Source organism: Filicampus tigris, chromosome 15 (genome assembly GCF_054856515.1).
Source record: "Filicampus tigris isolate MCC_2025a chromosome 15, RoL_Ftig_1.0, whole genome shotgun sequence".
Lineage (NCBI taxonomy): Eukaryota > Metazoa > Chordata > Actinopteri > Syngnathiformes > Syngnathidae > Filicampus > Filicampus tigris.
In genome coordinates this window covers 12,709,322-12,737,217 of record NC_141231.1, presented here as the reverse complement: position 1 = coordinate 12,737,217, position 27,896 = coordinate 12,709,322, and the positions used below count along the sequence as shown (strand labels likewise).

Sequence of the window (27,896 nt, the reverse complement as noted above, 5' to 3'; positions counted from 1 at the left end):
CAAGAAAGATTTTGGGGTCCTAACTCACTCCTCGTTAGTATAGTGGTGAGTATCCCCGCCTGTCACGCGGGAGACCGGGGTTCGATTCCCCGACGGGGAGAATGTCTTTTTTACAATACAATACAGTTTTACTTGTATAGCGCATTTCACAACAGCTCGAGCTGTAACAAAGCACTTGACACACAATTGGAATCAATGAATTAACATAAAACACTATACTATACTGTACAATCTTCTTCTTTTCCTTTCGGCTTTTCCCTTCCAAAACACTATATACTGTACAATAGACACCGGAAAAGCGCCGAAAATTTCAGGTCGGATCAAAAGCCAGGGAATAGAAATGTGTTTTCAACCGGGTTTTAAAAATGGACATCGAAGGGCTTGGTTGGGAGGAACAACCCCACTGTTCAGAACCCGAGCGGTGTTCAGTTACTGAACAATGAACACCATGTTCAGACTCATGGTTGTCCACATCTGCTCTATGTAAAAAAAAAAACTACATATATTATACGTTAAAAAAAGCGTCTGTTGCATTGGCCGGGAATCGAACCCGGGCCTCCCGCGTGGCAGGCGAGAATTCTACCACTGAACCACCAATGCATGAATAGAAGTCTGCACAGATAGTTATATGAATGAACGTCTTGCCAGAATAGTTTTATTTTCATATATTTAATGTGTGGCTATAAACGACGTTTGCTCCTCGTTAGTATAGTGGTGAGTATCCCCGCCTGTCACGCGGGAGACCGGGGTTCGATTCCCCGACGGGGAGGTATCTTTTTTAATTATGCGTGTATCTATACACACATATATTTGTTGCATTTATGATGAAAAAGAATAGCGAAAAGTAACCTTCAACCTACACAAGACAACATGTGGCACTAAAAGTATTATTAATTGAATTTGGGGAAGAGAGTTGTGGCTAATGGTAATGCTAATGATAATGCTAATGCTAAAGAGCATGTCTTGAATCTACTTATTCATTAAGAAGGCTTTACTCCTCGTTAGTATAGTGGTGAGTATCCCCGCCTGTCACGCGGGAGACCGGGGTTCGATTCCCCGACGGGGAGATTGATTTTAAAATTTTTAATGTGTTTGAGAATATAAACACATAAAAAGTTTCTGTTCCCTGACCGGGAATCGAACCCGGGCCGCGGCGGTGAGAGCGCCGAATCCTAACCACTAGACCACCAGGGACAGTGATAAGTGTGCACAGATTAAGGTTTATATAAATGTATGCCTAAAGTAGCCAGTACTCAAACTCTCTCTTAAAATTCACAGAATTCTGACTAACTTCAAAGTCACAGAATTCTGACTTTAAAATGAGAATTCTGAGAATAAAGTCACAGTTCTGATATAAAAGTGAGAATCTTGCCAACTTTTTTTTTCTTCACTAGCCCTAATCCTCTTCCGTAAAATGGTAACTAGAAAATTCCTGTGGAAAAATTGGAATGCAAATGTTGACTCTATGAGTTGGAATGTTTTGAATCGATCAAGTGATGTGTAAATTTCAGGTAAAAACTCCAACATTTTAAAGTCGAGCTTTGACTTGGAAATTTAGGGAAAAAAACGAGTTTAAAGTTGGAATGTGTGAATCGGTAAAAAAAAAAAAAAAATGAAATTGGAGGGGATCTTAATTCTTGGCTTTTATTTTCACATTTTGAAAAAAAAAATGTAGTAGGGATAAACTAAACCGGTTAAAGATGGAAGGGGTTTAATTGGTCAAAAATGCAGAAATTAGAGGGGAAAACCACCACCTCAAAATCTTATCTTTTGGTTTTTGTTTTGAAATGTTGAAAAATATTTGCAGTGGGATAGATGAACAGTTTAATGTTGGGAAGGTTTGAACAATAGTTAGCCCTCCCAAACTCTCCATGGTTCATTTTCAGATAAAAGATTTTTTTAAGAAGATTTTTTTTTTCCACATTATGTCCTCTTTATGCGCTCAATAGTCTTGACTACATGTTGATTTGTGACGCAGTCATGGAAGGATGTCAAAACCCACGAGTTCCTCACACGACACTTACAGATGGCGAGCATGATAAAGAAAGGGGATTTTTTGTTTTTTAAACCAATTTAATTTAAATGGAAAAATTGTGAGCTTTTTTCCCGTCAAGGATGACACATCAAGAGAAAAAAAAAGTGGGATGTGTTAAGACGAAAAAGAGAGTAAGAGAAACATGTTGGCTGAGAGGCTGATTTATTCAATTGTTTTAATCGTTTGAGAAAGGCAGTGAGGCGTGAAAGACTTCCTGTGAGACGAGGGACTCAACTTCTTCATCCAAACTGTACACTCACATAGCTTTTATGCTCACATATAATATACTCTATTGACTCTCTGTGTGACCTTATAATAATTTATCTTTCTGTGTTCGATTATGTGTGATTGCCGTGATCAGAAGCATGTTCGGACGTCTATGTGAGCTCATCAAATACTGCCAATTTCTCCTTCTTCTCACAGGTGAGTCACTTGTTCATTCCATGCAGGCCGACCATGAGTATTTTTTGATGCATTTTAGTTTTAGCAATTATTTTATTCTAATTTTTTTTTGGGGGGGGTGGGTGGGAGTCGGAGTCTCAGGTGAGATTCTGGATCCGTGCGTGATGTGCTCGCCGGGACAGAGCCAACCAGGTGGGTGTACATGAATACGTACTGTTAATGTATATCTACCTCTAATGTAGTATACTGACATGTATATTTCATGTTTATACGCCACAAATGTACCATGAAGCCTATTTCATGTATGTACTACTCTAGTGTGTCGTGTTTACAGTCTGTGCACCTCTAACATATTTTAAATGTATTCACATCATATTCAACGTTACATATGTCTACAATGTACATTCTATGTCTACGGACCACTAACGTAATATATCGGTGTCATATGTAATACGTTATACACCAATGACGTTGTGTTGTGTGTTTGCATCAGTTTTAATGTACAGTAAATGATTTAGCATATAAGTATAATAATTTCATGGGTGTGGTTTCAGTGTCGTGCAGGTCTGATAATTACACGTCCAAGTACAAGCACTGCCGCGTTGCCTTGCCAGGTAACTGACGAGTCGTCGCCTAAAAAGTCGGAATGTAGACTGAGTGTTTTTTGTTTTTTTTTGTGTGGTGTCAGGTGGAGTTACCGGCTTGGAATGTTATGGAAAATTTCACTCTCCGGGCCAGATGACATGTCACTGGAGCCGTGGAGCAGCTGAGGAGGAGCAGGCGAACTTTACGCTCGTTATACGGCAAAAGCGAGTCCTGTTAAATTCCCCTGAAAAAACGCTAACATAACTGAAAAAACAACAGAAAAAAATGACAGAATTAAAAGCAACAAAACAAACAAAAAAATTTAAATAAATCACACAAAAGCGGTAGATATTTTACAAAATCTAGAACTACTAAAGACAACAATTACAAAAAACTATAAAATAAGAAAAAAAATATTGAAACACACAAAAAAAAGTTTGGCGGGATTCTCACTTTTATCTCAGAATTGTGACTATTCTCTGAATTGTCAGTCATTAAAGTCATTATTACATTAAAGTCAATTCTGACTTTAAAGTGCATTTTCAGATTAAAGACCAATAATAAAATGGTCCAATAATAAAGTCAGAATTCTGGCTTTAAAATCAGAATTCTGTCTTTATTTTCAGAATTCACACTTTAAAATGAGAATTCTTACTTTAATGTAATAGAATTCACACTTTAAAATGAGAATTCTTACTTTAATGTAATAATGACTTTAAAGTCAGAATTCAGACTTTATTGAGAGAATTCTGAAAATAAAGTCATAATTCTGAGATACAAGTGAGAATCCTGCTAACCTTTTTTTCTTCACTGGCCCTAATCCTTTTCCGTAAAACAACAATATCAATTTAGCAACAAAACATACAAAACAAAAAAACCCACAAAAAAAACAGCTACATCAACAAAAAAAAACCCAACTAGAATCTACAATAAAGCTACAAAAAGTTTTGATTGAAAGTTTTGTGGTTTCCATCAGGAATGACAAATTCTGCAAAGTGTATAAGACCAGGAAGGACACTTTGACAAACATCGAAGTACACGATCGTCACTTGACCGCGGAGGTTCTGGAACAGGTCGGGTCCGAATGCTCCAAAGATATCATCACGGAGCATTATAGCAGCCTTCGTAAGTTCTGCCAACTTTCACTTACACATACTTGTTGGGAATTCATGTCTGTTATGTTTCACGGTTGCCATGTTTCAGTGCGCTGTGGTCCTTCGCGACACGTCACCTTCAGGCGTCATTCGGACAGCATTAACGTCAGCACTCAGTGGAGTGAGGACGACGCTAAGGTCATCGCATCTGTCTGCGTGCGTCACAAACAGGTCACGGGACACCATGACTACCCCCATCACCATGACGACGGACAATGGCGGCAGGTGGATTGAACAACTTACACTAACAATTTGACTATTTCAGATTGTTTCACTTGCGTGGAAATATTTATACCGTCAAGAGGACCATATAAATATTTGATACTGGTGTGTAGATACTGAGGTGATAATGACATTTGATGCTAGCGTCTCAATAAAGAAATGACAGTCAATATTTTGTATAAATATTATATATATATATATATATATTATATCGTAATCGAAACGTGATGCTTGTGCATCGACACGGAGAGCATAACGATACTTAAAGCTGGCGTATCTATAAGGGGGTGACCGTATCGCTGTATTTGATACTACATTCAGTGTCAGCGATTGATATCAAGCTAGCGACATGAAGGCTGTTTTGCTATGGCTGTCACTTTTTGGCCTCAGATTTTTTTGCTCGATTATTTTCTTTACGTTTTTGTGCTGCTGCGGTAAGGCAGCTTCCTCTTTGGCTTATCGGCTCCATCAAACCTCTTTTGTGTGTGTCGAACTACACTCACTAGGTTGTTGCAATTTGAGAAAAACATTGAAAGGGTTGAAAGTAGGTATACAGTTCTCAAATTAAGGGGTGAGGGAGAGAGGAAGAAATGGAGAAAGCGATTGAAGGAAGGATGAAAGGCAGGAGGAAAGAAACAAGGGTGTATGAAAGTAGGAAGAAAACAAAGGAATGAATAAAATAAGGAACCAAGCTGTAGGAAGGGAGGGAGAAAAGAATGCATGGTTGAAGGGAAAGAAGACATGTAAAGAGGAAAACGTAATCAAGGAAACAAGGATGTATGAAAAGCATGGAAGAAGGAAACAAGGATGTCTGGAAGGAACAAAGAGGCTAAACGAAGTGGGGAAGGAAGGAAAGAAGGGCAGTATGGAGGTAGAAGGATGGAAAGAAGAACAAAGACTTGGGGGGGGGAAGGATGGAAGGAAGGAAGGATGAACAGCAAGTAAACAAAGGCAAGAAAGAAGGATGAAAGGAAGGCCAGAGAAGAAAGTTAAACAGAAACTAAACAATATGACGGAAAGGGGGAAGCAAAGACCAGAGGAGCAATGAAGGAAGTGCATACCTACTTTTGGCTCACCCTAATTTGAAGCTCTTGATGCCATTTTGACAATTTGTTTCCCCCTGCGGTCTAGGCATGTTGCCAGGGTCCCGACGGGTGTCATCTGGCGGGTGTGAAGGGCTTGCTGGTGCGTGAGGTTCAGGTGGCTTGTGAGATCAGCGACAAGTGCTCTCAGTGTCCGTGGAGCAACGTCTACACGCTCCCACCGGGTGAAGCATCATCCTTTGTACACCATAAACAACGTGTCAATTGTTACTGTTAATAATATTGATTCACGCATCATCAGAGCTGACAAGCCCGCCACTTAGCCTCCATGTGGTAGAAAACAAGATGGCCGACAGAGGAGGACAAAGAATTATCTCGCTGACGTGGACGGTATATTTATTTAACAAAGCATAACTTAGCATATACATAGCAGTATTGCATAGCTAGCATAACATCAGCACGGCATAACAATTTTACACAGCATAGTATAATAGCATTAGCATAGCAAAATATAACAATGTAGCATATAGCTTAGTTTAGCATATGAATGCTGATATGTATTGAACCAAAAATATTTAAAAAAACAACGTATCTTCATTCATATGAGCGATCTTTATATTGTTTTCAGTTCTCAGAGGCACACGATGGCTTTAATGTGTCTGTGGCCAAGGCGTCAGGAGAGCCTCCCAGGGAGGTCCTCAGCGTTGCGCAACCGCCTATCACGTTGCTGCTGTCCAGCTCCTTCTTCCACATCCACGTCTACGCTTTCAACAATGTCAGCGTGTCGCCGGCTGCCAGCATCGCGCTGATGCCATCGCATGGTCAGTCCAATGGCAGCGACATCTGTGGCATTGTGCTGTGTGAGAAAAATGCACCTTTCAGGGTAGCCTTTTCAGTGTGGGCAGCCGAAGGCACACATGTGCACTAATCATGGTGTTTAATCAGCATCTTGATATGGCACACCTGTGAGGTAGGATGGATTATCCTTGGTTTGTGAACAATATTTGAAAGAAATGGCGATATTGTGTATAAGGAAAAAGTCTTAGACCTTTTGAGTTCATCTCATACAAAAAATGGGAGCAAAAAAAAACGGGTTGCGTTGAATGAGATTCCTTGATGTCATTGGATCAATACACATGAAGTCCACCGTTTTTGTCCCACGTCGGCCATTTCATGAATGTTACAGAAGACGAGGACAGTGTCGATGATGATGGCGGTAGGCTGAGCGTGCGTGTCCACAACCAGACGTCCTTCACCGTGCTGTGGAAGGACGACTTGGTCAGGGAGTACAAGTGCTTCTGTGTGGAGTGGAGCGCCACCTATGGACCACAGCAGCCGAAGGTGTTATATAAATCCTTCTACGAGGAAGCCAACAACTTCTGGACACTGGTTGATATCTCAGGTGGTGATTTTACTATTGTATCTTGACATATTTAATGTATGTGTAACCACCACATAGAAGTCTTGACAGTTAGCTTTCTGCTTCCAGAGCGACTACGGGCGTTCACCAGCTATGATGTCAGGTTGCACGTGCGTACCCAAAATCAAACATGCAACCTGAAGCAAGTCAACAACAGCCAGGAGGCCACCTACGCCAGAGCACGCTTCTACTTCCTGGAAGGATGTGAGTGTCTCGTTTTATATGAAGCAAACGTCAATAACGTGATGTTTCGTTCATCATGATCACCAGTGTCAAATACGGATACCGCTATCACCGTATGAGGACACCTGCATTGAGTAGCGTTATTGCAATCAAAATCACGATACGCCAGGAAATAATACAGCAATATAACGAGCTTAGTATCAATACATCAGCCTCAAATTGCAGTGGTGTGATCTCGATAACAACACATCAGCAAAAATAGCAAGATCAATAATGATTCGCCACCATCGAAAAGTGATACCACAATCTCAGCATCGCTGTGTTACTGTCGTCACTGTTATAGCGCGATAGCACGATATTTCGGCATCACACAACGACACTGTGATTAAATACACCACTGTCTCTTAGTGATATTGCAATTGCTACACTAGTGTCAATTAGTTATTCAGAGCCATATGGCAGCATCAAATAGCAATATTGTGATCTCCGTATCAATAACGATATACCAATTTTAGTATCAATACACAGCAAATAGTGTTACTGTTGCATCAAAAACTGTTTCCTGATAGCTCCGGCTAGCGCTCCCTCCAACTTCAGCGTGGTGTCCGTCACATCTTCCTCCCTGGAGCTGCACTGGTCGCCCATCCCGCAGGAGGACCGGCGCGGGTTCCTGCTGGGTTACGTGATCCACTACGCCGAGGACCGACAGCCGGAGAAAAGTAAGACGCGAGGCTTCGTGGGTGGCTCACGAGGGTTGCAAATGCGGAAAATTTGCATGTGAATTTAAGATGGAGAATTTTCTAAATACTCCCAAGTCATTTTGTAAAACTAGCAGCTATCTGATTCCACATTCTCTTGCAGACATCAGCGTGGGGCCGCGGTTGCACAAGTACACACTGGAAGGTCTTTGTAGTGGGGCCCCATACCGGGTCCAGGTGTCAGGGTTCACGCGGGTCGGACCGGGGGTCCGCAGCGCTGCCAGGCTGGTGGAGACGCACCGTGTGGCTTTCTTTAGCCTCACGGCGCTTCTCACCGTCTCCACCCTTGTCATGCTGACCGCCATGTTGATGATCCCCCTCGTCAGAAGGTAAAACGCAAGGCACACACCCATACTGTCAAAAGAAGAACGCAACAAGTAGTCAACTTTGCCTACTCCCTGTCCACCAAGCAGAGCCAAAGTGGTCTTTTGGCCGAACATTCCGAACCCTGAAAAGAGCAAATCCATGCAAAAACTCGACGCAGCCACACAGCTGGTAAGTGTTTGTTGTTGTTGTTGAACAAGAAACCATGGCCGCCTCTCTACGGAGCCGGAGTTGTGGCGCTGCCGTGCGGCTCGTCAGGCTCAGCTATCGTTAGAAATCTCATTGCACGGACTTCATCGTCTTAGTGCCAGGGCTTTGGACCTAAGCACCATCCTGCTCTTCTCTGTGAACTTCCAGCCGCCACCTCTGCAAAGGCACGCGGCAACCCCTGTCGCAGTGGAGTGAGCTTTTCGCTGCTAATGCAGCCGAAGTTACCGGCACGACGCTGGCTTTTTTCTAGCTGCGGCTTCCCGTCATAGCCGCTAACGCTGCTACTCCTTACGGTGTTTCTTCTTTAGAGGCAAAAGCATCCCTTGGTGTGTTGAAGGGCGTTATATAAATCTCCATTATTATTGTCAAAGAAAAACAAGCCTGTGTAAGTGCGCGGCCGTTTCCCAATTTACTCATTCTCTTAAAGGGAGCGCATATGGAGAGGCTTATCGTAGATATTTTCAGAGGTTGAACTGGGCACAAGTAGGAATACTAACATAGATTTTGGTACAGATTGAGCGTGTTTTTTGGACATTATAAGCGATGCACGTTCAGGGATTTAGACTGTACAAATTGAGGGAGCGGGTGTGTCCATATTGCAGAGAAAAAAAAAGTGGTGTTTTGAGATTAGTTATTTACTGTTCTTCCACAACAAATTGATAAAATTAAAAATGCTAAATAGTTTCATTTTCCTGATCAATAAAATGTTTTTTTTTTTGTGTGAAAAATGGGCCATCCGGGCGACATAGTGACTTTAATTCTGATAGGACAACAGGTGCTGCATAAGCAAAACAAAACATGCTAAATTAGCTCATGATAACTGAAAAAAATAGTTTACCTGTTAATTTTCAGATTAGAGGAGAAATTTAGAACAAGAGAAAGCGGGTGGTTTTATTATCAGTCTTGTAGCTGACAACATAAAAAATATGCCCATGGATGGGGATTGTTTCCATGAATTTGTTGCGTCATTGTCATAAACGCTACTTGCTTCACATCCCTCCATGTCTCTGCTGTCCTTTTTTTTTTTTTGGACACCTCATAGCACACCAAGATCACAACCATGCTTGGCTTTACATCCATTTACTTTGTCGTATTTTTACAGCGTCATCATTCTCAGGGGTCCAAAAATGCATCGGGCCTATCTTATAGTAAGGAGTATTAAGTACAAATGTGTGTTTCAAATGTAGTGAAAGTAAAAATGTGTCCGAAAAAATACTCCAATCGATACCTGAAAAACCTATCTAATCCCGCCGATTGCTTCCATTGATGCTTTGTTGTATTCGTCAGCTCCTTCTGCCTGTCGACACGCTCAAGATGGAAGAATGCAACGTGGCGAGTCTGCTCGTCGTGGAGCTCCGAGCGCCGCCTTCCAAGCACCAGCAATCGGCCGCTGCCGTTGATGAGCAGGGCGTGGCCAGTTCCCATGATCCTCCCTTAGCCACCCCCTTCAGCGGATACACCAGCTTGGACGTCATCCAGCAGCTGATGATGGGCGAAGGAGGGATGCTCACGCGGAAGACTGTGTGACGCAGTTTAGCGCCGAGTGCGACACTCGCGTACATTTGATGGACATGGAAAACGCGCATTTGTCACAACCGTGATCCAGGAATAAGTCCAATCGTCCTCCAGTCCTGCAGGGGGCGACGCATGAAGCACAAAAAGATGACTTGTTTAAAAATGTGTTTTTTTTGTTTTTTTTTTACTAAAACGTCACGTCAAACAGAAGGTTGTGCACATGAAACAAATGAACAATCACACCAATGCCCTCTTTTAAAAAATAGAACCAAAATAATTTGTGGACTTTTTGACGTAATACTGTCTTCATCTTCAGTAACCGATGCTGGCGCTAGACGCTAACCATGCAAATAAACTTTTCCACGATTTTGTACAGTCGCAGCGGAGGCACTTTATGTTCGCCGCGTCACTTACTTGTTCTAACACGCACACACTTTTTTTTTTTTTTTTAACAGCGTCACGACAAATCAAGGCGAAGGACAAAAACAGCACTCTTACCCCAGTGTCACTCTTCTGCGTGAAAGGTACCGACGTGACTGGGGATGAAGTCCTGCCAGTTTTCCGACTTCGGCAGTAGTTACTGGACGGAGGGAGTATTTTAAGTGTTTTAACACCAGAAACCCCTTTCACACTGTCAACGCTGTCTTTTCTCGGCGTTGCCGTTCTGTGTGAAATGTACTGACACACGGAAAGGAAGTAGTGGGCGACCCATCTATTTGCCAGTTTCTGATAGGTTGCGTCACAGGTGTAACAGAGGTGAGACGGAGGCTGGTTTTAAGTGTGAATTTTCAACACCTAAAGTCCATTTAAACGGCTGTCAAAACAAGCTTTTCCATAGTGTTGCCGCTGTGCGTGAAAGTTATCGACACGGAACAGAAGGGAAGTCCAACTTGCCAGTTGGATGCCAGAGAATTATCAGAGGCGGGATCCATGACCAGGGTGAGAAGTTTAACACCCCTTTCAAAACGTCTATCAAAGACAGCTTTTTCCAGTGTTACTGTAGCAACATACAATCTGGGGGTGTTGAAGTTGATTCGCTAGCGTCCGAGGCCGGAGGCTCTGTGTAAGGGGAGAGCGGAAACCCGGGACTGGGGTTTCCCACCTTCCTCTTTTTTTTTTCCACACACACACACTTTTTCTTTCACAGCTGCGCAACACAACAAGGGCTAAAAACAGCAAACGTGCCCCCCCCCCCAAAAAAAAAAAAAGGGAAAGCCTCCTTGTAAAGGTCGTGCCTCGAGCAGGAAACAACAACAGGGATTTCCTTCCTTTCACGCCGCCAAAGCTGGCAAGTGAGCCTCACCGTTAACCGCCAATTTTGTGAGCACGTGCCTAAGCTTTGCGCGACACGTACCGCCATTTCACACGCTCGCCGCTTCTTCTCGAGATGCAAAAATAGGACATTGTGGAGCATCACTTGCCCTCCAGGCGGGGAGTGACAACTTAAGTCAGTCAGTCGGGTGGCGTCAAACGGACGCCTCGTCGCTGCGTGCTTTGTGGACGCCGTTGTGCTGCGTGAAGGGGGGTGAGCGGGCATCGTCGGAGGGCGAGGCCTCTCTGTCGTAGTCCCGTCCCACCTGAAACATGCCACATAGTGTCCTCGTCAGAGCGCAGTCGTAAACCAAATGTTCTCGGTGACATCTTATAGCAACTTGAACCCAAGCTTTGTTGAAGTGAGGGGAGGAGCTTCTATTAGACAGGCTTCTGTAGTTCTTTGGCGCCATCTTGTGGCATCCATTGGCAATTATAAACATTTCAATTAACATTTTTTTGATATTCGCTGCAGGATCAAGGGACAGGGGATTATTGCCTGTGTAATATACGTGTGAAAGAGGCCAATATGTGCCCGATTTACCTTGTGCGATTTCTTGCCTCTCGAGCGCTCCTCGTCCTTACGGCTCCTCTTCCTTGATGAAGAGCGTCCCCGTGCTTCCCGGCTGCGTTCCCGACGCTTTTTAATTCTGAAAACACCCACGGCAAAACGAGGTTGTGAACGTTTGTTTCTGGTTATATCTTTTGAAAATTCGACTGCTTGAAAGTCACCTTTTTGGGGAGGGCGACCTGGCCCTTTTAGGAGGACTCCCAGAACGCCCCCGACTCCGCCGGCGGACCCTGGAAGTAGCAAGCTATCATTAAAAATGTGATCCTTTCACAGTGCGGCGTTAGCATTCCGGACCCACCTGGAGCGGCTTGGGCTCCGCCGCCTGTCTCTGGAGCGAGAGCGCCTCCCGTGGCCACTTCGGGAAGCGCGTGCTTCGTTCCTCGGCCACTTCTGCGGCGGCCTGGAAGCACAAACGTGATCAGAACATGGCCGCAGAGGAACGACAGTAAATAGAGATGAGTGTACCATTACCAGATATTGATATCGGGCTGTAAGTAAATATGTTTATAACGTTTATTTTAATGCTTAGGAGTGAAGACTTCCTGCATTAGGTAAAGTCATGCTTTACAAATTTACCCTCTTTCATCGACAATATTCAGCAACACACGGAAGCTTTTGTGTGGATGGGAATATTTAGCCGGCTATAGAGGATTCAATTCAACAGTTAAGAAGTCAATGAACCCCAACTAGACAGTTCGTCAACGCCTTTGTCTTTCTTACTTCATTGCTGGCTTCACGCCGTCACAGCGGCAGACACAGAGTATGGCCAGTTGCACACTGGCGAGGACACGCTTAGCTGAACGCATTAGCTTAGCGCTAGTTAGCAGCTTTTATGGCAAGCGGATAGATTTTAAATTGGTCTGAAAGGACAAATTAAACTCGCTTTGTTGCGTGTAATGTAAAAGGATTAGAAAGAGTACTAAACTCACATTGCCTACATTCTATAATATTTTGCGTTACATTTTCACACTGCGGTTCAGTGACGTCCAAAAACAAGTTCCGACTTCAACTGATTTATTAAACTCCGTGTTCAATTTCTGGTGAGACCAGAACAGTCAGTGGTATTGGTACTTGGTGCCACCCCACCTCAATTTGAGCTGGGAAAATCCCTTAAAAAGTGACACCTCACCCATGTTTGGAGCGCGACCTCCTGCGCGAGGTGGAGCGGGATCTGGATCGCGACGGGCGGCGTGTTCTCCCAGAGTGAGCGCCGTAACGTTTCTCCTTCTCCGCTGTGGGCGACAGAGGACAACGAACGGTTACATGAACAGTGACGGCGCGGGACGTGGGCCGGCGTCATGCCTGGTTCGATGGCGGCGGCGATGGTGGACTGCGCCTCCCGCACGCGCTTCATCACACTCTCCAGCTGCTTGGCGGCAGCCTGTGGCGTCATCTCGGGAGGCTTCACGATGGCGTTGTTGGAGTGGTTCACCCTGACGGAGATCAGAAGGAATTACATCTAATTGATGTTCATCACCTTTAACCAGAGTTTTTCCTGGGTGGTGGGAGGGGGGGCAGACCGACGGAGTGTAAGGACGGAACCGCTTTAAAAATACGAGGACGGTCGGGGTCAAAGGACGATCATTTTTATGAATAAGGATGTTGGGACGAGGACGGAAGGGTGCCCAGGTCAGAGACGGGGGACGGACCGGCAAAAAAGTGTCCAGCTCTGGTGGTTGGTTTGTTTTAAGTAATTTAACTACTGAATGCAGTAGTTTATGTAACATGGATTAATAATTGTTTACAAGCTAGATGCATGGTATGGCGTTGACACCTTAAAGTGCTTTGCCGCCATCTTGTGGCATATGCATGCAATTGCAAATCCTTTGAACAAGGGGACTTCAATTTGCGATTTTCGCTATTCGCAGCAAGGCTTGGTCCCTATTAGAACGGTACCAGCTCTGCCGCAATTTGAGCCAGGAAAAACCCTGTCGTCTTCCCCACGTACTTGAGGGGCCGGTCTCCAAACATAACGCCGTTGAAGGTGAGCGCTCGCGTGACGGCGTCCTGCTCCACAAACTCCACAAAGGCGAAGCGCGACGGCTGCGTCTCGTCACCCGCCATCCGCACAAACTTCACGTCGCCCACCTGCTGGAAGAAGTCCAGTAGCTGCTCCGCCGTCGTCGTCTGCAAAGGGAACACCATCAAATTACGACGAGAGACAGGGAATGTACTTTTTATTCGGATCTGATACTGGCCAGGACTCACCTGTGAGTTCAAGTTGCCTACATAGACCGTCCTTCTGATCTCGTCCACCTTGGAGGGATCCACGTTGCCCATAAGGAGGGGTTGTGGCAGGGAGGAGGCGGCGGCGGGGTCCAGGGCCGCGGTCACGTGACCCACCAGGGGCAGGTTCAACTGTGTGTGTGTGTGTGTGTGTGTGTTGGGGTACAGTAGAAGGTAAAGGGTGACACACCAAAAAACCGGGAAGTTTTTAACAATACAATTTTTTTTATTCATAGTAATTAAAACCTTAAAACATGGCATTTAAGAAACGATGGAATTTTTTTTTTTTTTTAATTACGTCCTGGAGATGGCGTCCTCCTGTACGAATGCATTCAAAAATTCTGTTTTTTTTTGGTTCACCCTGTACAATTAATCGGAGTATGAAGTAGGGTTGGACATCGTTTGGATTTGGATTCCGATTTTTTTTTTTTTGCTGCGTGTGTTGTCGGCACTTGCTGCTCGCCGGCGCGGCGCACACACATTTCCTATTGGTTGTACTGCTCGTGTCTGTCGTTTGCTCCGTGCCACACGCAAACTGTTGGTACTTTGTTTGTTTTGGGGTGGCTTCCTCTGCAAGACGGATTAGGATTTGAAATGTGGCACTGACATTTTAAAACCTAAACGATTCCGGGAGAACCGAAGTGCTAGTCCCGGCTCCACTCGGTTCCCGGTGCCCAACCCTAGTACCCAGAACAGCTGACATGTATTTCCTATTGGAATGTACAGTGGAACCTTGATTTAAGAGACTGATTGGAGGACGGATCGTCCGTTGGAGTCGATTGCCTGTTGCATTGAAAAGTTTAAGGTAAGTATAAGGACTTTATATAAAACTGTATACTGTACCAAAAATATCACGATTGTGATGTATACACAACTAGCGCCTGAATAAAAAATAAAAAACAGCCAGATATGAATACGACACGCTCCTTTTAAGATGCGTACTTACGGCGATGCTAAGCTAATGTCCAACAGGAGGGAAAAAAATAAAAAATAAAAAATCTGTAAAGCCCCGGGGCCCATATTTCCAGGCTGGAAATTTGTGGATTTTTTGCTTGTGTACGACTCACGTTCTGTAGCGGTGTGGGCGTGGGCGTGGGGATGGGGAGCAGCCCCCTACCGGGGAGCAGGCTGTGCACAGGGGCGGCGGGTGCCAAAAGTGACAAGGCCTTGGCCTCTTCCGGAATCTTCCCTGCGGGGTACACACAAACAGTAGCTGCTCCAAAAACAGCAAAGACACACACATACAGCATACCGTCTTCTAATACTGTCTTAGCACGATTTATCTTAGTGCTGGCTAAACTAGAATAGTCTGCACAGCAACGTGTCAACACTTTTTGGATGTGTGGGTCACCTGAACTACAATGTTATTGCTTATGAAATGTGTGATCAGTGGTGTGGGAGAAGTGAGTGTGTGTGCGCGTGTGAATTTGATGGCAACAAACGACAAACCCGGTGGCAGCGGTGCCAATGGCACACATCAGACACAGCAACAACAAAAAATCATCTTGCTGCTTTCGTCAGCAGGCTTGGGGCGGGGCAGGGGCCTGTACCGTCAAGTGGGCTGTTGCCATGGTAACACCAGCTTGTTTCAAGTATACATTTAAGGTACGATGCAAAAATTAATGATGCTCGTGAGATATCATTAGGTGGGCCACTTCATTAGGTACACCTGCAATTTAAAATAAATGGGGGAGAGGGAAAACGCTATGTATGCCTTTTGAACAATCGGGTTTCACAAATAAAGTAAGCAAAAGTTGAAACTGATTTGTAATCTTTTGGATGACGTCATTTAGCGTAGGTGGTTTCCAACTTTTGGGGTCCTGGGACCTCTTTATTTTTCAAGGACTCCCTCGTAATCCTAATGATGATTAAGCAGAACTACCATGTTTGTGTATCTCTAAATGCCATTTTAATGAAAACAAAAACAAAGGGCTATTTTTGAGGAAAACAGAAGTAATATTATATGAAATTAATATTTTTAGAGGGGGAAAAAAGTGGAAATGTTGCTACAAGAACAAAGTTGGATTTCATAGAGGTAAAAATCCATAATCTTATGAAAATTAAGTCATATTTTCCACAAGACCAAGTCACGATATTACATTAAAGTCAAAGTTTAACAAATAACACTGCCACGTGAGTTAAAAAAAATAACTTTGTTCTTAATGTGACTTTTACGCCGAAAAATACTTTAAACGATTATAATTTTGATAAATAAGGCTTTTGTTGTAGGAAAAATGACTTTAATCCTGTAATAAAAACAGTTTGGTTGACTTTCTTCACGCAGTGATGCCAGAAAATTATGATCAGTAAGTAAGTTAAGGTAGGAAGGACTAACTGTTGTTTGCTTTATTGGCATGCCGATTCCCATATGTAGGTGTAAACTTTTTTTTTTTTTTTTTTAAATTGCAAAATTTGCAGACCCCCTAGCTACGACTCGAGGACCTCAGTTTGGGAACCCCTTATTTAGCAACACAACATGGTCAAACATTATGGACAACTCTCCATTTGCTATGGTAGTCTACAGTAGCTAATATTGTTAAATAAATAAAAGCAACATTTTGTCCATGGGATCTCACTGGGATTGTGCACCTAATAAAGTGGCTGATACACTCTATAAATCTGTGATGTTTGGTGATAAGGCCCGACGACGGCACCGCTTGTTGCATTGAATTCTGGCTTGCGTCACATATCATCATCATCATCATCATCAACATCATCATCATCATCATCATCATCAGTATAAAGACTATTAAATCATAATGGCAAACAACCAGATGAGCTACAATCATCTGAGCGGACTTGAGAAGAGGTCAGAAGGTGTTCTCACTCTCTCTCGCTTTCTCTGTCACTACGGCAACGACAAGAGAGGCAAGTGTTAGTCATCCTCCCTCTTAGCATCCCGCCGCATCATCATGCCGACTCAACCACAAACAAGCTGCAGCAGGAGAGAGAGAGATAAGGGGAATATGGGGGTGGAGGGTTGGACAATAATAATAATAATAATAATAATAATAATAATAATAATAAGACAGTGGTGCCTTGACTTACTGAAACCAAACCACATAGCTTCAACTTCCGAATGTTGGCTAACTTAATGTTTGCACAATGCAAAACGTCATGAAAGAGCAAACAATACGAGTATCTCTATGGCAGTATTAACTTATTAAGCTTTCAACAACTGATATTTGAACACAAAAGGTGCAGCAACACATAAGGGACAGAGCATATAATGAGATTTACAGGCACATTTTCTTAATAGTGTGCGGACAATAACTAATATTGCTGCAGTTTAGTTGTGACAGTCTTCGTCTCATCATCAAATCTGTGTATGCGTGTATGAAACTGCCCCCTCGTGGCCAAGGTGCGCACACTTGAAGGAGCAACACAACGCCCACTTAATTACCATGATATACAAAATATCTAATTATTGTATTATATTTAAATTTTGGGGGGGCTTGAATGGATTAATAAAGTATCAATTAATTTTATGGCGTGAATGGAAATTGTCAGTCAAGGCACCACTATAATAAAAAAAAAAAAAATGTATATAAAATCACAACGCTTCAGAGAGAGAGAGAAAGCGAGACACAAAAAGAGAGAGAACCACCTTTTCTGAGACAGCAGAAGTTGGACAACATTGGGGAATGAAAATTATGAAAGGAAAAAATAACAAAGAGAGACAAGGTGTCCATCTTGGAGGGCTCCTGGTCACATGATCACTGACGCCTCGTGGCCCCCCCGCCCGTCATCGAGGACGGTAGCGGCTTGGCAAACAATGCCTCAATGACTCAGGCTTAGTAGTGTGGTCGTGTATCTGATATGCACACATAATCACACAGAAAACAAACAAAAAAGCCAAATTAATCAAGTCCATCCAGGCAGCAACATCTACTTGTGTGTTGCTGACAGGGGGAGGAGGAGGAGGAAGAGAGGGATCATTTAAAAAAAAAAAAAAAAAAAGGCGGGCGTTAGGGTTTTTATGAGTTAGCGGTGTGCCCCACAAAAACAGGTGATGGCGGATTAGGACGATTGGATTTGGAATCAATGGTGATAAGGGTAATAGGGTTGCAAAGGGGTGGAACATTTCAGGAAAGTTTCCAGTAAATTTCCATTGAAAGTAAAGTTGGAGAATCTTGGAAATGTTCTAAATTTCAAACTTTCCATGGGAATCGACTGGGAATTGAGGATAACCTAATGGGAAGGTATCACATTCAAGCCATAAACAAAAACATTTTGTTTCGTCATCATTCTTTTTTTTCCCTTTCACTCAAGTGGCATCTTACAAAAAAAAAATACCAAGCTGGTTGTTTTAGTCCGTATTATGCTAAAATATATGTGACCCACCAACTACCTGTATATTTAATATGAATATTGAGAGCCAAAGTTAAATTTTGTAAATTCCTGGTTATTCCATCCAACCATCTATTTTCACTAACACCAATTACCGCTATTTCCAATGGAAAGTTTACAACTTTCAAATTCCCAGAATTGAAGCATACTGTAGTGAGGCATTTCTGACTATGAATAACCAACACCTTGTGTGTGAATGCTGAGAGGAAACAAGACTAAAATTAATTTGATAATTATTTTATGATATAATCAATTCTTAAAAATGAAAAGCAGTTATGAGAAATGATAGGGCTGAATAATCAAACAAATTCCCTTAAAAAATAATCATATATTAAATCGCAATATTGAAGGAGAAAAAAAAAAATCACAATAACATTATTTTCAAGATTCAGCCCTAGTCCACACCAACTACCGGTTTAAGGAAGGCAAATGTAAGACTTTTTAAGACATCTTTTAACTTATTTGTTTCTTTGCTACACCAAAAATACCCACGGGTCAGATTTACCCAGAAAATATTGAACCATCATATATGAATCCATCAACTACGTAGTAAAAATGAATGCACAATGACACTATTACTATTACGTGCTATACCACTATATTTTTTTACTAAAAATATTTTGGGGATTAATCCCCCATGGAATAAAGAGTATTAAGTGCAGGATCAATGTACTGTATTTAACACTCCTGTTTGGTCGTAGGTCAAACTGACACATCTCTGCGTTACAAAGCTAAATGTTGGTTCAAGACAAAAATATGAGAAAGAACATTTTTAAAAATAATCATCATGAATATAAAATACTGAACATTTAAGCAGCATTTCCTATACATTGTATGCTTGTGTTTTATTTTTGTTTAGTACGCTTAGACTAAAATGTTTTAAGAGCATGTGTTTTTTGTTGAAGGTTTTTCTAGTATAGTCTCCCTATATCGCAGGTGGTCCTGAAATGTATACCCTGCAAACAAGGAGGGTTCAGAGTGTTGTGTTGTACAGTATGTAGTGAAGTGTAATCAGCATCCATCCAGCCAGCCATTTTCTATACTGCTTTTTTTCCCCCAGGCTCTCCCAGCTGACTTTAAAGTGAGAGGCAGGGTACACCCTGGACTGGTTGCCAGGCAATTGCAAGCCGTACATAGAAAAAACAATACAGTATAGACAAACAAGCATTCACACTCAGGTTTGCATCACTGGACAATTTCGCTTTGATTAACCTGTGCTGCCTTTGTGGCAGGAGAAGCAGTGTACGCCCTGGATTGGTCACCTCTCAATAGTGAATTCACACTCATTCATGGACAATTTAGAGTCTCCAGTGAACGTAACATGCATGTTTTTGAAAGAATACTCTGAGGAAACTCACACAAGTACAGGAAGAACATGCAAACTCCACACAGGATTCAGGAAACTGAGATTTGAACCCTGAACCTCAGAACTGTCAGGCTGACGTACTAACCACTATTGTAAAATGTTGCTTTGACCGGAAGTCGTCGTACATTTAGTTTATTAAAAATTACTTAAACTCTGGGTGTGTGTGTGTGTATGTATGTACGGGGGTAAGGTGGGGGGGGGGTCGAGATGAGACTCTCAGCATCCACACAATGGAACGTAACAGTGACGTAAAAGCTGCGTGCACGCATACTCTCTAGTAATGATCAATTGAGGAACTGCCCCAAGTCAACCACAAGAGCGAATAGCTGAATAGGAGGGAAGGTCATTTTGAAGTCAAGACATTTTGAGGCCTAGCTCGCAACTCACCTTCGGCGCACGGCACAACTATGAGGGCTCTGTCCATAAAGACAGTGTTGGTGAGATGCTGCGCCACACCAACACTCGAAGATTCTCGATACTTGACATAGCACACTTTGGACGAGAAGGATAGAGTGGCGTTGCTAAAGGGTATAACAAAAAAAGGAGGAAACTATGCGTTACAAAAATTCAAACAATCACCCGTGACGTCTTGATATACTGGCTTTATTTGTATTTTTTTTTTATAGCGAGGACCAGGCGCAGGCCGCACATCCGCGGTTTCGCCTGATCCTGCCGAGCCTGCGCACGTCGTTCTTACTCGGGTGGGTAGAGCCGCAGCTCCTCGATGTCTCCCAGGAAGCCGAAGAGAGTGCGCATCTGCTCGCTGCTCACCGCCGACGACAGATTGGTAACTTGGACGACGGCAGTCCCGGGAATCCCGCTCATCGCGAAAAAAGACGTGGTTAAAACCCCTCAAAATGTTTATATCAGCCGAATAATTATTCGTCTTTTTATACGTCGAAGGGGGAAAGATTCACTGGCTTCTTCTGACTGGAAAATGTGATGTCCGCGCAACGTTGAAGCGCTCTACCGCCTCCTGTCGGTGGAGGTCGGCATAGGAAATTTGCACACGCCTAAAATGAGACATTCAATTACAGGATACATTAACTTGGACTAAATATTATTAATAGAAAAAAACCAGTTCCCACACTATCAAGCACATTTGAAGTAGATTGTAATCGTATCCGAACACACCAAAAAATATGTAGCTCTCCAAACCAGTGGCGCAGCTAGACGTTTATCCTTGGGGTGGCCAAGGCTAGTTCAGGGGTCCACAGACTATAACAATAAATTAGTTTCTCGACTTATCAATTGCAATCTGAGTGTCAAATAATGAAATGTACATACTAAGCACACAGGAGATGAGATTTATGTGTATATAATTTGCAGTTTATTAACAATGCTGAAAATGTAAAACAATTTGGCAAAAATTTTTCAATTATGCAATAACTCATTTTTCAAAAAGTGGTGAAAATGCACCAACACATTCATAGTTACACAATATTTCTCCCTCCCTCTCTCTCATCAATCTCTCTCTCACACACACGCACACACACACACAATGTGCAGGTTTTAACTATGACAACTATGACCTGGTGATGATACTCTGACCTGGTGATGATGGGCTGTGCTGTATTGTGCATTCTCTCTCTGGACTAGTCCCAGGAAGGGAGCTGCCACCTTTGTCTTCTGTGTCCTCCCTCAATGGAACTACATTGTATAAAAAATATTAGTGTAAGCTCAATAAACATACAATCACCATTAAAAAAGAACACACATCAGTAACCAACACTTCAAAATATAAACAAAAAATAAGGGTTCCTACACATTTAAAATTTGCAGACCCCAATTCCCAGACCTCTCAGTATTAAAGACAGAAATCTTTTTGTGACAATGTGTAATGTGTATCATGTGAATATATTATGCAATTAATTATGCAAATCATTTGTTAGAGTTATTCTGAATGTGTATGTATTCAATATTGTATTTAGTATCTCACTAAAAAAAAAAAAAAAAAAAAAAAAGAAATCTCTAACATTTAAAGGAAAATGACCAAACAAGCCAATTATGCACAGTGCGAAAGAGCATTTGTTTATTTTCCACAGGTGTTAAGCCAGATACGATTCATTATGTACAAAATCTGGAATGTCGCGTGGATGCATGTCTGTGGTCATTAGAAATACACTAGCTACATGTGAACACAGGTGGGTGCCCTCTCTCTGCATTGGAACTTATTGCTGGTTGTACAATTGGAAAAAAAAAAAAAAAGTCGCTGAGCGCGTATATATTTACAATTTTTGATTAGTAACGTCTAAAAAATAAAAGAGAATCAGCCCTGCTAAAAATAAATAAGACGTGAGCATCCCAAACAGATCCACATGGACGACGATCAATGATTTCCCAAGATTGTCTACAAAAAGACGACAGTTTGACATGAATATAAACGTCACAATTTCAAACACAAGATGTGATACATGCTCATCGTTTCGTTCCCCGGCCCGTCATCAACTACAACAAACTCAAATCATGTTAACGACCATCTAATTGATAAAAGTAACACATTTACACAAAACGCAGAGACTCTTCTCCACACTATTGTATACATATAATATAGATTTCATGTGCCATTTCGTTACAAAACTCTGTCCATATATAAAATCATGTAAAATCATCGGTGGTGTTACTAAAAGGGTTTTTTTAAAAAAAAACTGAATGTGGAAAAAAAAAAGGCTTTATTGCTGTAAAGTGTGAATATTGCTTGTTGAAACAGTTCAAGGTCTTCTTATGGCACTTGCTTCTCTCCCCGCATGAGTCAAATCAACAGGAATGGGCACAAAAAGGCAAAAGAGTGGCGCTCTCCCAAATGAATGTTTGAAGAAACATTAAAAGAAAGGCAAGAAAAAGATGAAATGTGGACCCGCTCTAACTGGAACACTCCCCCTACCATCCTTGCTTTGGTCACATGGAATAAAAAGCAGAGTTAGGCCGAGCGTCTCACGTTCACGTCCGCTCTCCGAGCACATAATGTCCAACTGCTCCATTGCAGCTTCAACATGCTGAAAAAACAAAACAAAACAAAAAAAAAAACTGGAAAAAAAAATAGGGTGCATCCTGCTCCCTAGTGGTCAAGGACATCAGGGGAGAACAAGTCTTCAGCTGCTTTTTTTTTTTTTCTTGGAAAAAAAAAATAGAAACCACAGTGACAGCCCGTTTGACCACTGCGTCAACACGCTTACATTCAAAGTGGTGTTTCCCCCCCATGCTTGTGTACAAAAATAACTCTCCCCCTTCCACCCCATTCCCGTCGTCGTTTACGCTTGCACGTCTCTCACGATTGTCAGATCCACAGTGCTGGGGAAGGTCTTGAGGAGGGACACGGCGTTCCCGTGGTCGATGTTCACAAAGCTGTACCCGTTCGCCTGGCAACACAAGAAACACCATCAACAAAACAATTTATCAATCAAGTAAATGAGATTTAAAAAGTTTCCCAAAGTGTTCAACCACCTTCACAATTAAAAAAAAAATAAAATAAAAAAACAATTCTGCAAATTCAGGCCATCTAGAGAACTTTTCTCATTTTCCATAATTTCACTGTAAAATCCAGAGATTGATTTTGTTTATTTATTTTACATATTTAGCGCCGTCTTAAATTTCTTGATCAGTTCAAATCCCACTTTAAAATGTTCAGCTCACTCAGGACATCTTGGGAACAATTCCCATTTCCAAAATTTCAAATTAAAATTCTCAAACCAAGATATATTTTGCATAATTCCCTCCTCCATCCACATTTCTGAACCAATTCAAACCATTCAGTCTTACATTCTGCATTTCAACTATTACCGTATTTTCCGGACTATACGTCGCTCCGGAGTACAAGTCGCACCAGCCATAAAATGCACAATAAAGAAGAAAAAAACATATATAAGTCGCACTGGAGTATAAGTCGCATTATGGGAGGAAATTAAAAAAAATCCAACACCAAGAACAGACATGTCATTTAAAATTTAAATGACGAACAATTTAAAATAAAAATAGAATCGAGGCAGATCGATTAAATAAGTCTTATTTATCGGCGACCATGTAGAATGTTTCCAAGTCTCCAAAAGTATTTTTGTATTCGGTCGTAATTATCTCTGTTCGCCTCCTCCACTCTCCGCTCCGTGCATGTGTGTGGCTGGCTGATGATGCAAGACCATGCACGGTCAGACACGGCGCCTTAAAGAAACAGTACACTATTTTGTATAGATGGATTGCTAGACAGTTAAATTGCCTTTTTATCATACTATTTTAATTATTTATTCAACAAAATGTTAGATTTTAAGCATCTAAATTATTCATGCATTTTAATAGCTCTTAGGATTTATCTTTATGTTTCTTTATGTAGGTTAAAATAACATGTGAAATGATATACAAGTAATAATGTGTTAATAATTTCACACATAAGGCGCTCCAGAGTATAAGTCGCACCCCCGGCCAAACTATGAAAAAAAAAAAAACGCGACTTATAGTCTGCAAAATATGGTAATTTCAGTTGAGCTTCCGCTTTTGCAAAAAGACTTTAAACATCAAAGACACTAGATGCTTAACTTCTTTCGTAACGTGATGTAGACTCACGGCCAATCACCATAACATCCAATTTCATGACTTTAAACATCAAAGACAGAAACACAGGTGCACATAGGCGCACGACTTTACACCTATAATCTATCTATTGTATCTGTCTATCTAGCCAACTAAAAAAACATGTCATACTGGGATGGTGACATACTTGGATAATTTTATCACCAGGCTGAAGAATCTTGGATGCTGGACCTTCGGGCTGGACTCTCGTCACAAATATCCCCTGAAAGGACGGATCAGACCAATAATATTACTATATTTCAATATATATTTTTTCGTTCTATTTTTATTTTCACAAGTCTTGGGACTTGGGCCGCCCCTTTTGCTGCTTAACTCACATTCCACAAACACAATATAATTCAGAATGTGAGCCTGCATAGAACATATTCTTGAAAAAAAATATGTTTGTTTTGACTTCCTCTTTAAAGCGTGCTCAGGGAGGCTAGCATCACATACACTTCAAACACTTGATGCACAAGCAAGATGATGGATTCAAGATAGATTCACAACATAGGAGCTTAACGCACTGTTTGGCACATTAATAAAAAAATGTTTCGATGATAATGTTTTTATGATCGGGAGAAGCCAAAATTGAAATAAAATTTTGAATAGTTGCCCAGCCCTAACACATGCACACATACACACTGTTTGGGGGAAAAACTTTACATTGTCATCTGGGCGAAAGGGGTTTCCACGACCTCCCACTCCTCCAGATATACTGAAACCAAGTTCCGGATTTTTCTCCAACTTCACATGGATCTGAAACGTAATGTAAAATGTTGACTTTTTATTCCGAATAATAACGGCTGATATTGATTAAACGCGTGGCCGATTGTAACGTCCAAACTGACCTCGTGTGGCGGCCGCGGAGGCCCCGGGGCCTGCTGGGAGACTTTGAGCATCAAGTAATCGATGAGCTGCTCTCTGGAGGGGTGGCGGGCCATGGACGTCTGACTCATGTGAGGACGAGCCGACGAGACCACCTGACCGTTCATCAGAGGCACCTGGCACATGAAACACATGCTAACGTCAAAGCCAAAGCTTCTTGTTGCCATGGGCACAGCGGTCATGAAATGCAGGAAGGACGTGGGCATGATAGACACAATAAATAGATCAGAGGTGTCCAAACCTTTTGCAAAGAGGGCCAGATTTGGTGAGGTGAAAATGTGTGGCGGCCGACCATTCAGATTTCAGTTGCTTTAATTATTCATGGCATTCGTCAGGCTGTTGTAATTTGCATGTTTCGGCTGGTAATGACTCTTGATATTGAATTCCTTGAGCCGCAGTCTCTACTAGGCAGACACAATTGTTTTTTATTTCAGTGAAAAAAAAAATCTGATAATTTCCACTTGTCCTGGAAGCAACGGACTTTGAGAGTGGTGTGTGTGTGTGTGAGGCGGGGAAAGCTCGGAGTGCATTTCCAAAAGCACCCGAGGGTAATATAAAATATATAAATATTTTTTGTACATGTGTATTTTCTACTGTGGTCAACAGCACTGACATTCTTAATTTTATGCCATAGGGTGCAGGCCGGTGGAAATTTAAACACGGGCCGCATTTGGCCCAAGGGCCAGATTTTTTTTGGGACATGGTGCAGTAGATAGATGACCACGTCTACTTCAAAGAGAGAAACGGTCAAAAAAAGAGGTGCAAGGGACGTCCACCTACTTTTCTGCGGGAGTCCATGGTGTAGCTCTGCTGCCCTGGTGGACCAAATACATCATCCTGCAAAAGACAAACAGAGTTGATTATTTACACGACTGGTGAATTAACACAATGACAGCAGACAATGTGGAGTTGATTAATTAGAAGTTATTTGAAGGGAGCGTCTGTCTTCTATCTACGTGCTGAGCGTCTGAATTCTAAGTACAAGCTGAGCAGCATACTACATGTAAGTGCATTTCCACCACAGGAAGCTTTGGAGAACTTGTTGAGTGCCGCAATGTGTTTGGACTGAGTGACGTTTTTTTTCTACATATGGTTTGGAAATCATTTATCAGAGACAAAAGATCCTGCTGGAAAAAGAAACAATTTTGACATGTGGTCCAGGAACCTTTGAGGTCTAAGAACCTTTGATGTCCAGGAAACCCAATCAACATTTGGGTCAGGGAACCTTGGAATCCAGGAACTGCAATGAACCTTTGGTGTCTTGGAACCTAAGGGGTTCGGGAGCCTCTGGTGTCCAGGAACCTTTGGGGTCCAGGAACCTTTGGTGTCTAGGATATTTTGGGTTCTAGACACTGATATTGGACCTATGGGATCCAGGAACCCCAAAGAAGCCATGGAGTGCAGGAACCTTTGGAATCTAGGAATGGGAACGATTGGGGTTCAGGAAGCTTTAGTGACCAGGAACCTTTGGAGTATGTAACCTTTGGAGTTCAGGAACCCCAAAGAACCTTTGAGGTCGAGGAAAACCATAGTATCTATGGGGTCCAGGAACCTTTGGAATACAGGAACCCCCCAAAAAACCTTGGTGTTGGGGCACCTTTAGGAGCCAAGCAGCTCAATGAACATTTGGGGACCTGTAACTTTTGGGGTGCGGTAACCTTTGGTGTCCAGGATCTTTTGTGGTCCAGTTACCTCAAGAACCTTTGGGGTCCGGGAACCACAATGAATGTTGAGGGTCTAGGAACTCCAATTAACCTTTGTGTTCAAGAAACCCTCATGCAAATGTATTGGTTTAGGAACCCCAACGAAACTTTAGGATTCAGGAACTACATTGGACTTATGGGGTCTGGGAACCTTTAAGGTCCAGGAACCTTTGGTATCCATGACCCCAATGAACCTTTGCCACCCAGGATCCTTTCTTTGGAATGGTATCTGCAGCACGGAGCCTATCCAAAAAAAACCTTTAAGTTCCAGGAACTACCAGGGACCAAATGTCTGGACGTTTCGGTGGAAATGCAGCTACATTATTAGAATACTATTGCAGTATATACAGTAAATATCTCCTCTACTGATTCTAGTGGCCACTTACCTTCCACAAGCACTCAAAGTCACTTCTCAGGCCAAAACACAAAGGAACAAGTGGACGACCAAGCAAGCAGCAGAGGAATTTAAAAGACAATCATGATGGTGTCACAAGATGGTGAGACAATGATGACATTCGGCCTCTATATATAATGATTATGAATTAATTTGAACATGAATGAGGGTTTCTTGGGGCCTATAACGGTTTTGCCATTGACTACTGTTCGATCACCTCTATACCAGAGGTGGGCGTAAGTCTCAAGTCTTAACCTTCAAACAAACAAAGTCTTAATCTCTCTACTAAACACATAGCTGATATAAAGCTTCATGTGTGACCAGCTACTGGTAAACTAAAAACAGAACTTACTGGTCTTTGTGGATTTTATAGTGACTGATGAAGGCAGATCAAATAGCTGTCTATTATATCATTTTTGAGTTGCAAACTTTGACTGTTGCTGTTCACCTGATTTTTATCTCAAACCTTCAATCCAAATAAATATAGCACGGTAATAACCTTCGGAGCTTGCCGCATGATACAGTATTTCATCGATGTCCTATGTGAAACACTTATCTCCAATTTTGGAAACTTTTTTAATTTTCACTTTTTCACATGGTTCATGTAAAAATAAGAAAATGAAAAAAAAATGGAGATAAGTGTTTTTCACACGACAGCGACGATTTGCTTCATGAG

General features: G+C 42.2%; 3 protein-coding genes and 5 non-coding genes across 14 annotated transcripts in view; 4 read left to right on the top strand and 4 right to left on the bottom strand.

Annotated features, from left to right (window-relative positions):
- The first annotated feature begins 28 nt into the window (after positions 1-28).
- Positions 29-100, top strand: trnad-guc (transfer RNA aspartic acid (anticodon GUC)). The gene has a single exon. It is a non-coding gene; the product is annotated as a tRNA-Asp (tRNA).
- A 429-nt stretch (positions 101-529) lies between these two features.
- trnag-gcc (transfer RNA glycine (anticodon GCC)) lies at positions 530-600 on the bottom strand. Its single transcript has one exon. It is a non-coding gene; the product is annotated as a tRNA-Gly (tRNA).
- A 97-nt stretch (positions 601-697) lies between these two features.
- trnad-guc (transfer RNA aspartic acid (anticodon GUC)) lies at positions 698-769 on the top strand. The gene has a single exon. It is a non-coding gene; the product is annotated as a tRNA-Asp (tRNA).
- A 226-nt stretch (positions 770-995) lies between these two features.
- Positions 996-1,067, top strand: trnad-guc (transfer RNA aspartic acid (anticodon GUC)). Its single transcript has one exon. It is a non-coding gene; the product is annotated as a tRNA-Asp (tRNA).
- A 55-nt stretch (positions 1,068-1,122) lies between these two features.
- trnae-cuc (transfer RNA glutamic acid (anticodon CUC)) lies at positions 1,123-1,194 on the bottom strand. The gene has a single exon. It is a non-coding gene; the product is annotated as a tRNA-Glu (tRNA).
- Positions 1,195-2,166: 972 nt separating this feature from the next.
- LOC147135574 (uncharacterized) lies at positions 2,167-10,230 on the top strand. 2 transcript variants are annotated; one of them, XM_086053394.1, is made up of 16 exons: positions 2,167-2,285; positions 2,397-2,458; positions 2,579-2,629; positions 2,992-3,051; positions 3,126-3,246; positions 3,999-4,147; positions 4,226-4,401; positions 5,530-5,665; positions 5,743-5,831; positions 6,070-6,262; positions 6,628-6,843; positions 6,931-7,065; positions 7,614-7,763; positions 7,906-8,131; positions 8,213-8,297; positions 9,624-10,230. In XM_086053394.1, exons 2-16 carry the CDS (start codon positions 2,401-2,403, stop codon positions 9,861-9,863), a joined length of 2,085 nt encoding a protein of 694 aa, XP_085909520.1. In that variant the 5' UTR covers positions 2,167-2,285; positions 2,397-2,400; the 3' UTR covers positions 9,864-10,230. The 2 variants fall into 2 exon arrangements, with proteins under 2 accessions (XP_085909520.1, XP_085909521.1); XM_086053395.1 differs by having other exon boundaries at positions 2,267-2,458; positions 8,216-8,297.
- Positions 9,076-20,740, bottom strand: srek1 (splicing regulatory glutamine/lysine-rich protein 1). 4 transcript variants are annotated; one of them, XR_015089828.1, is made up of 12 exons: positions 20,373-20,738; positions 20,063-20,196; positions 15,027-15,148; positions 13,942-14,091; positions 13,682-13,860; positions 13,036-13,166; positions 12,863-12,965; positions 12,032-12,133; positions 11,895-11,963; positions 11,707-11,812; positions 10,350-11,428; positions 9,076-9,967 (listed from the first exon to the last, which is right to left on the bottom strand). XR_015089828.1 is itself a non-coding variant. In XM_086053397.1 (12 exons), the coding sequence occupies exons 1-11, from the start codon at positions 20,498-20,500 to the stop codon at positions 11,318-11,320; spliced, it is 1,335 nt and encodes a 444-aa protein (XP_085909523.1). In that variant the 5' UTR covers positions 20,501-20,740; the 3' UTR covers positions 9,076-9,967; positions 11,273-11,317. The 4 variants fall into 4 exon arrangements, 2 of the variants coding, with proteins under 2 accessions (XP_085909523.1, XP_085909522.1); XR_015089829.1 differs by having other exon boundaries at positions 11,206-11,428; XM_086053397.1 differs by having other exon boundaries at positions 11,273-11,428; positions 20,373-20,740.
- A 940-nt stretch (positions 20,741-21,680) lies between these two features.
- Positions 21,681-27,896, bottom strand: part of erbin (erbb2 interacting protein) — a 33,472-nt gene continuing 27,256 nt past the window's right edge. For all 3 annotated transcript variants that reach the window (XM_086053386.1, XM_086053387.1, XM_086053388.1), the window contains 5 exons: positions 25,904-25,960; positions 25,087-25,239; positions 24,902-24,994; positions 24,384-24,458; positions 21,681-23,034 (listed from right to left, as the gene is read on the bottom strand). In XM_086053386.1, coding sequence (XP_085909512.1) covers positions 22,927-23,034; positions 24,384-24,458; positions 24,902-24,994; positions 25,087-25,239; positions 25,904-25,960 — 486 coding nt within the window. In that variant the 3' untranslated portion in view covers positions 21,681-22,926. The remainder of the gene's footprint in view (positions 23,035-24,383; positions 24,459-24,901; positions 24,995-25,086; positions 25,240-25,903; positions 25,961-27,896) is intronic.

Coding starts and splice junctions, on each gene's coding strand:
- LOC147135574 (XM_086053394.1), top strand. CDS start 2,401: ATGTTCGGACGTCTATGTGAGCTCATCAAATACTGCCAATTTCTCCTT. Junction 2,630..2,991: donor GCCGGGACAGAGCCAACCAG/GTGGGTGTACAT, acceptor GTGTGGTTTCAG/TGTCGTGCAGGTCTGATAAT. Junction 5,832..6,069: donor TTATCTCGCTGACGTGGACG/GTATATTTATTT, acceptor TATTGTTTTCAG/TTCTCAGAGGCACACGATGG.
- srek1 (XM_086053397.1), bottom strand. CDS start 20,500: ATGAGCGGGATTCCCGGGACTGCCGTCGTCCAAGTTACCAATCTGTCG. Junction 14,092..15,026: donor CGCCCACACCGCTACAGAAC/GTGAGTCGTACA, acceptor ACACACACACAG/TTGAACCTGCCCCTGGTGGG. Junction 13,861..13,941: donor TAGGCAACTTGAACTCACAG/GTGAGTCCTGGC, acceptor TTCCCTTTGCAG/ACGACGACGGCGGAGCAGCT.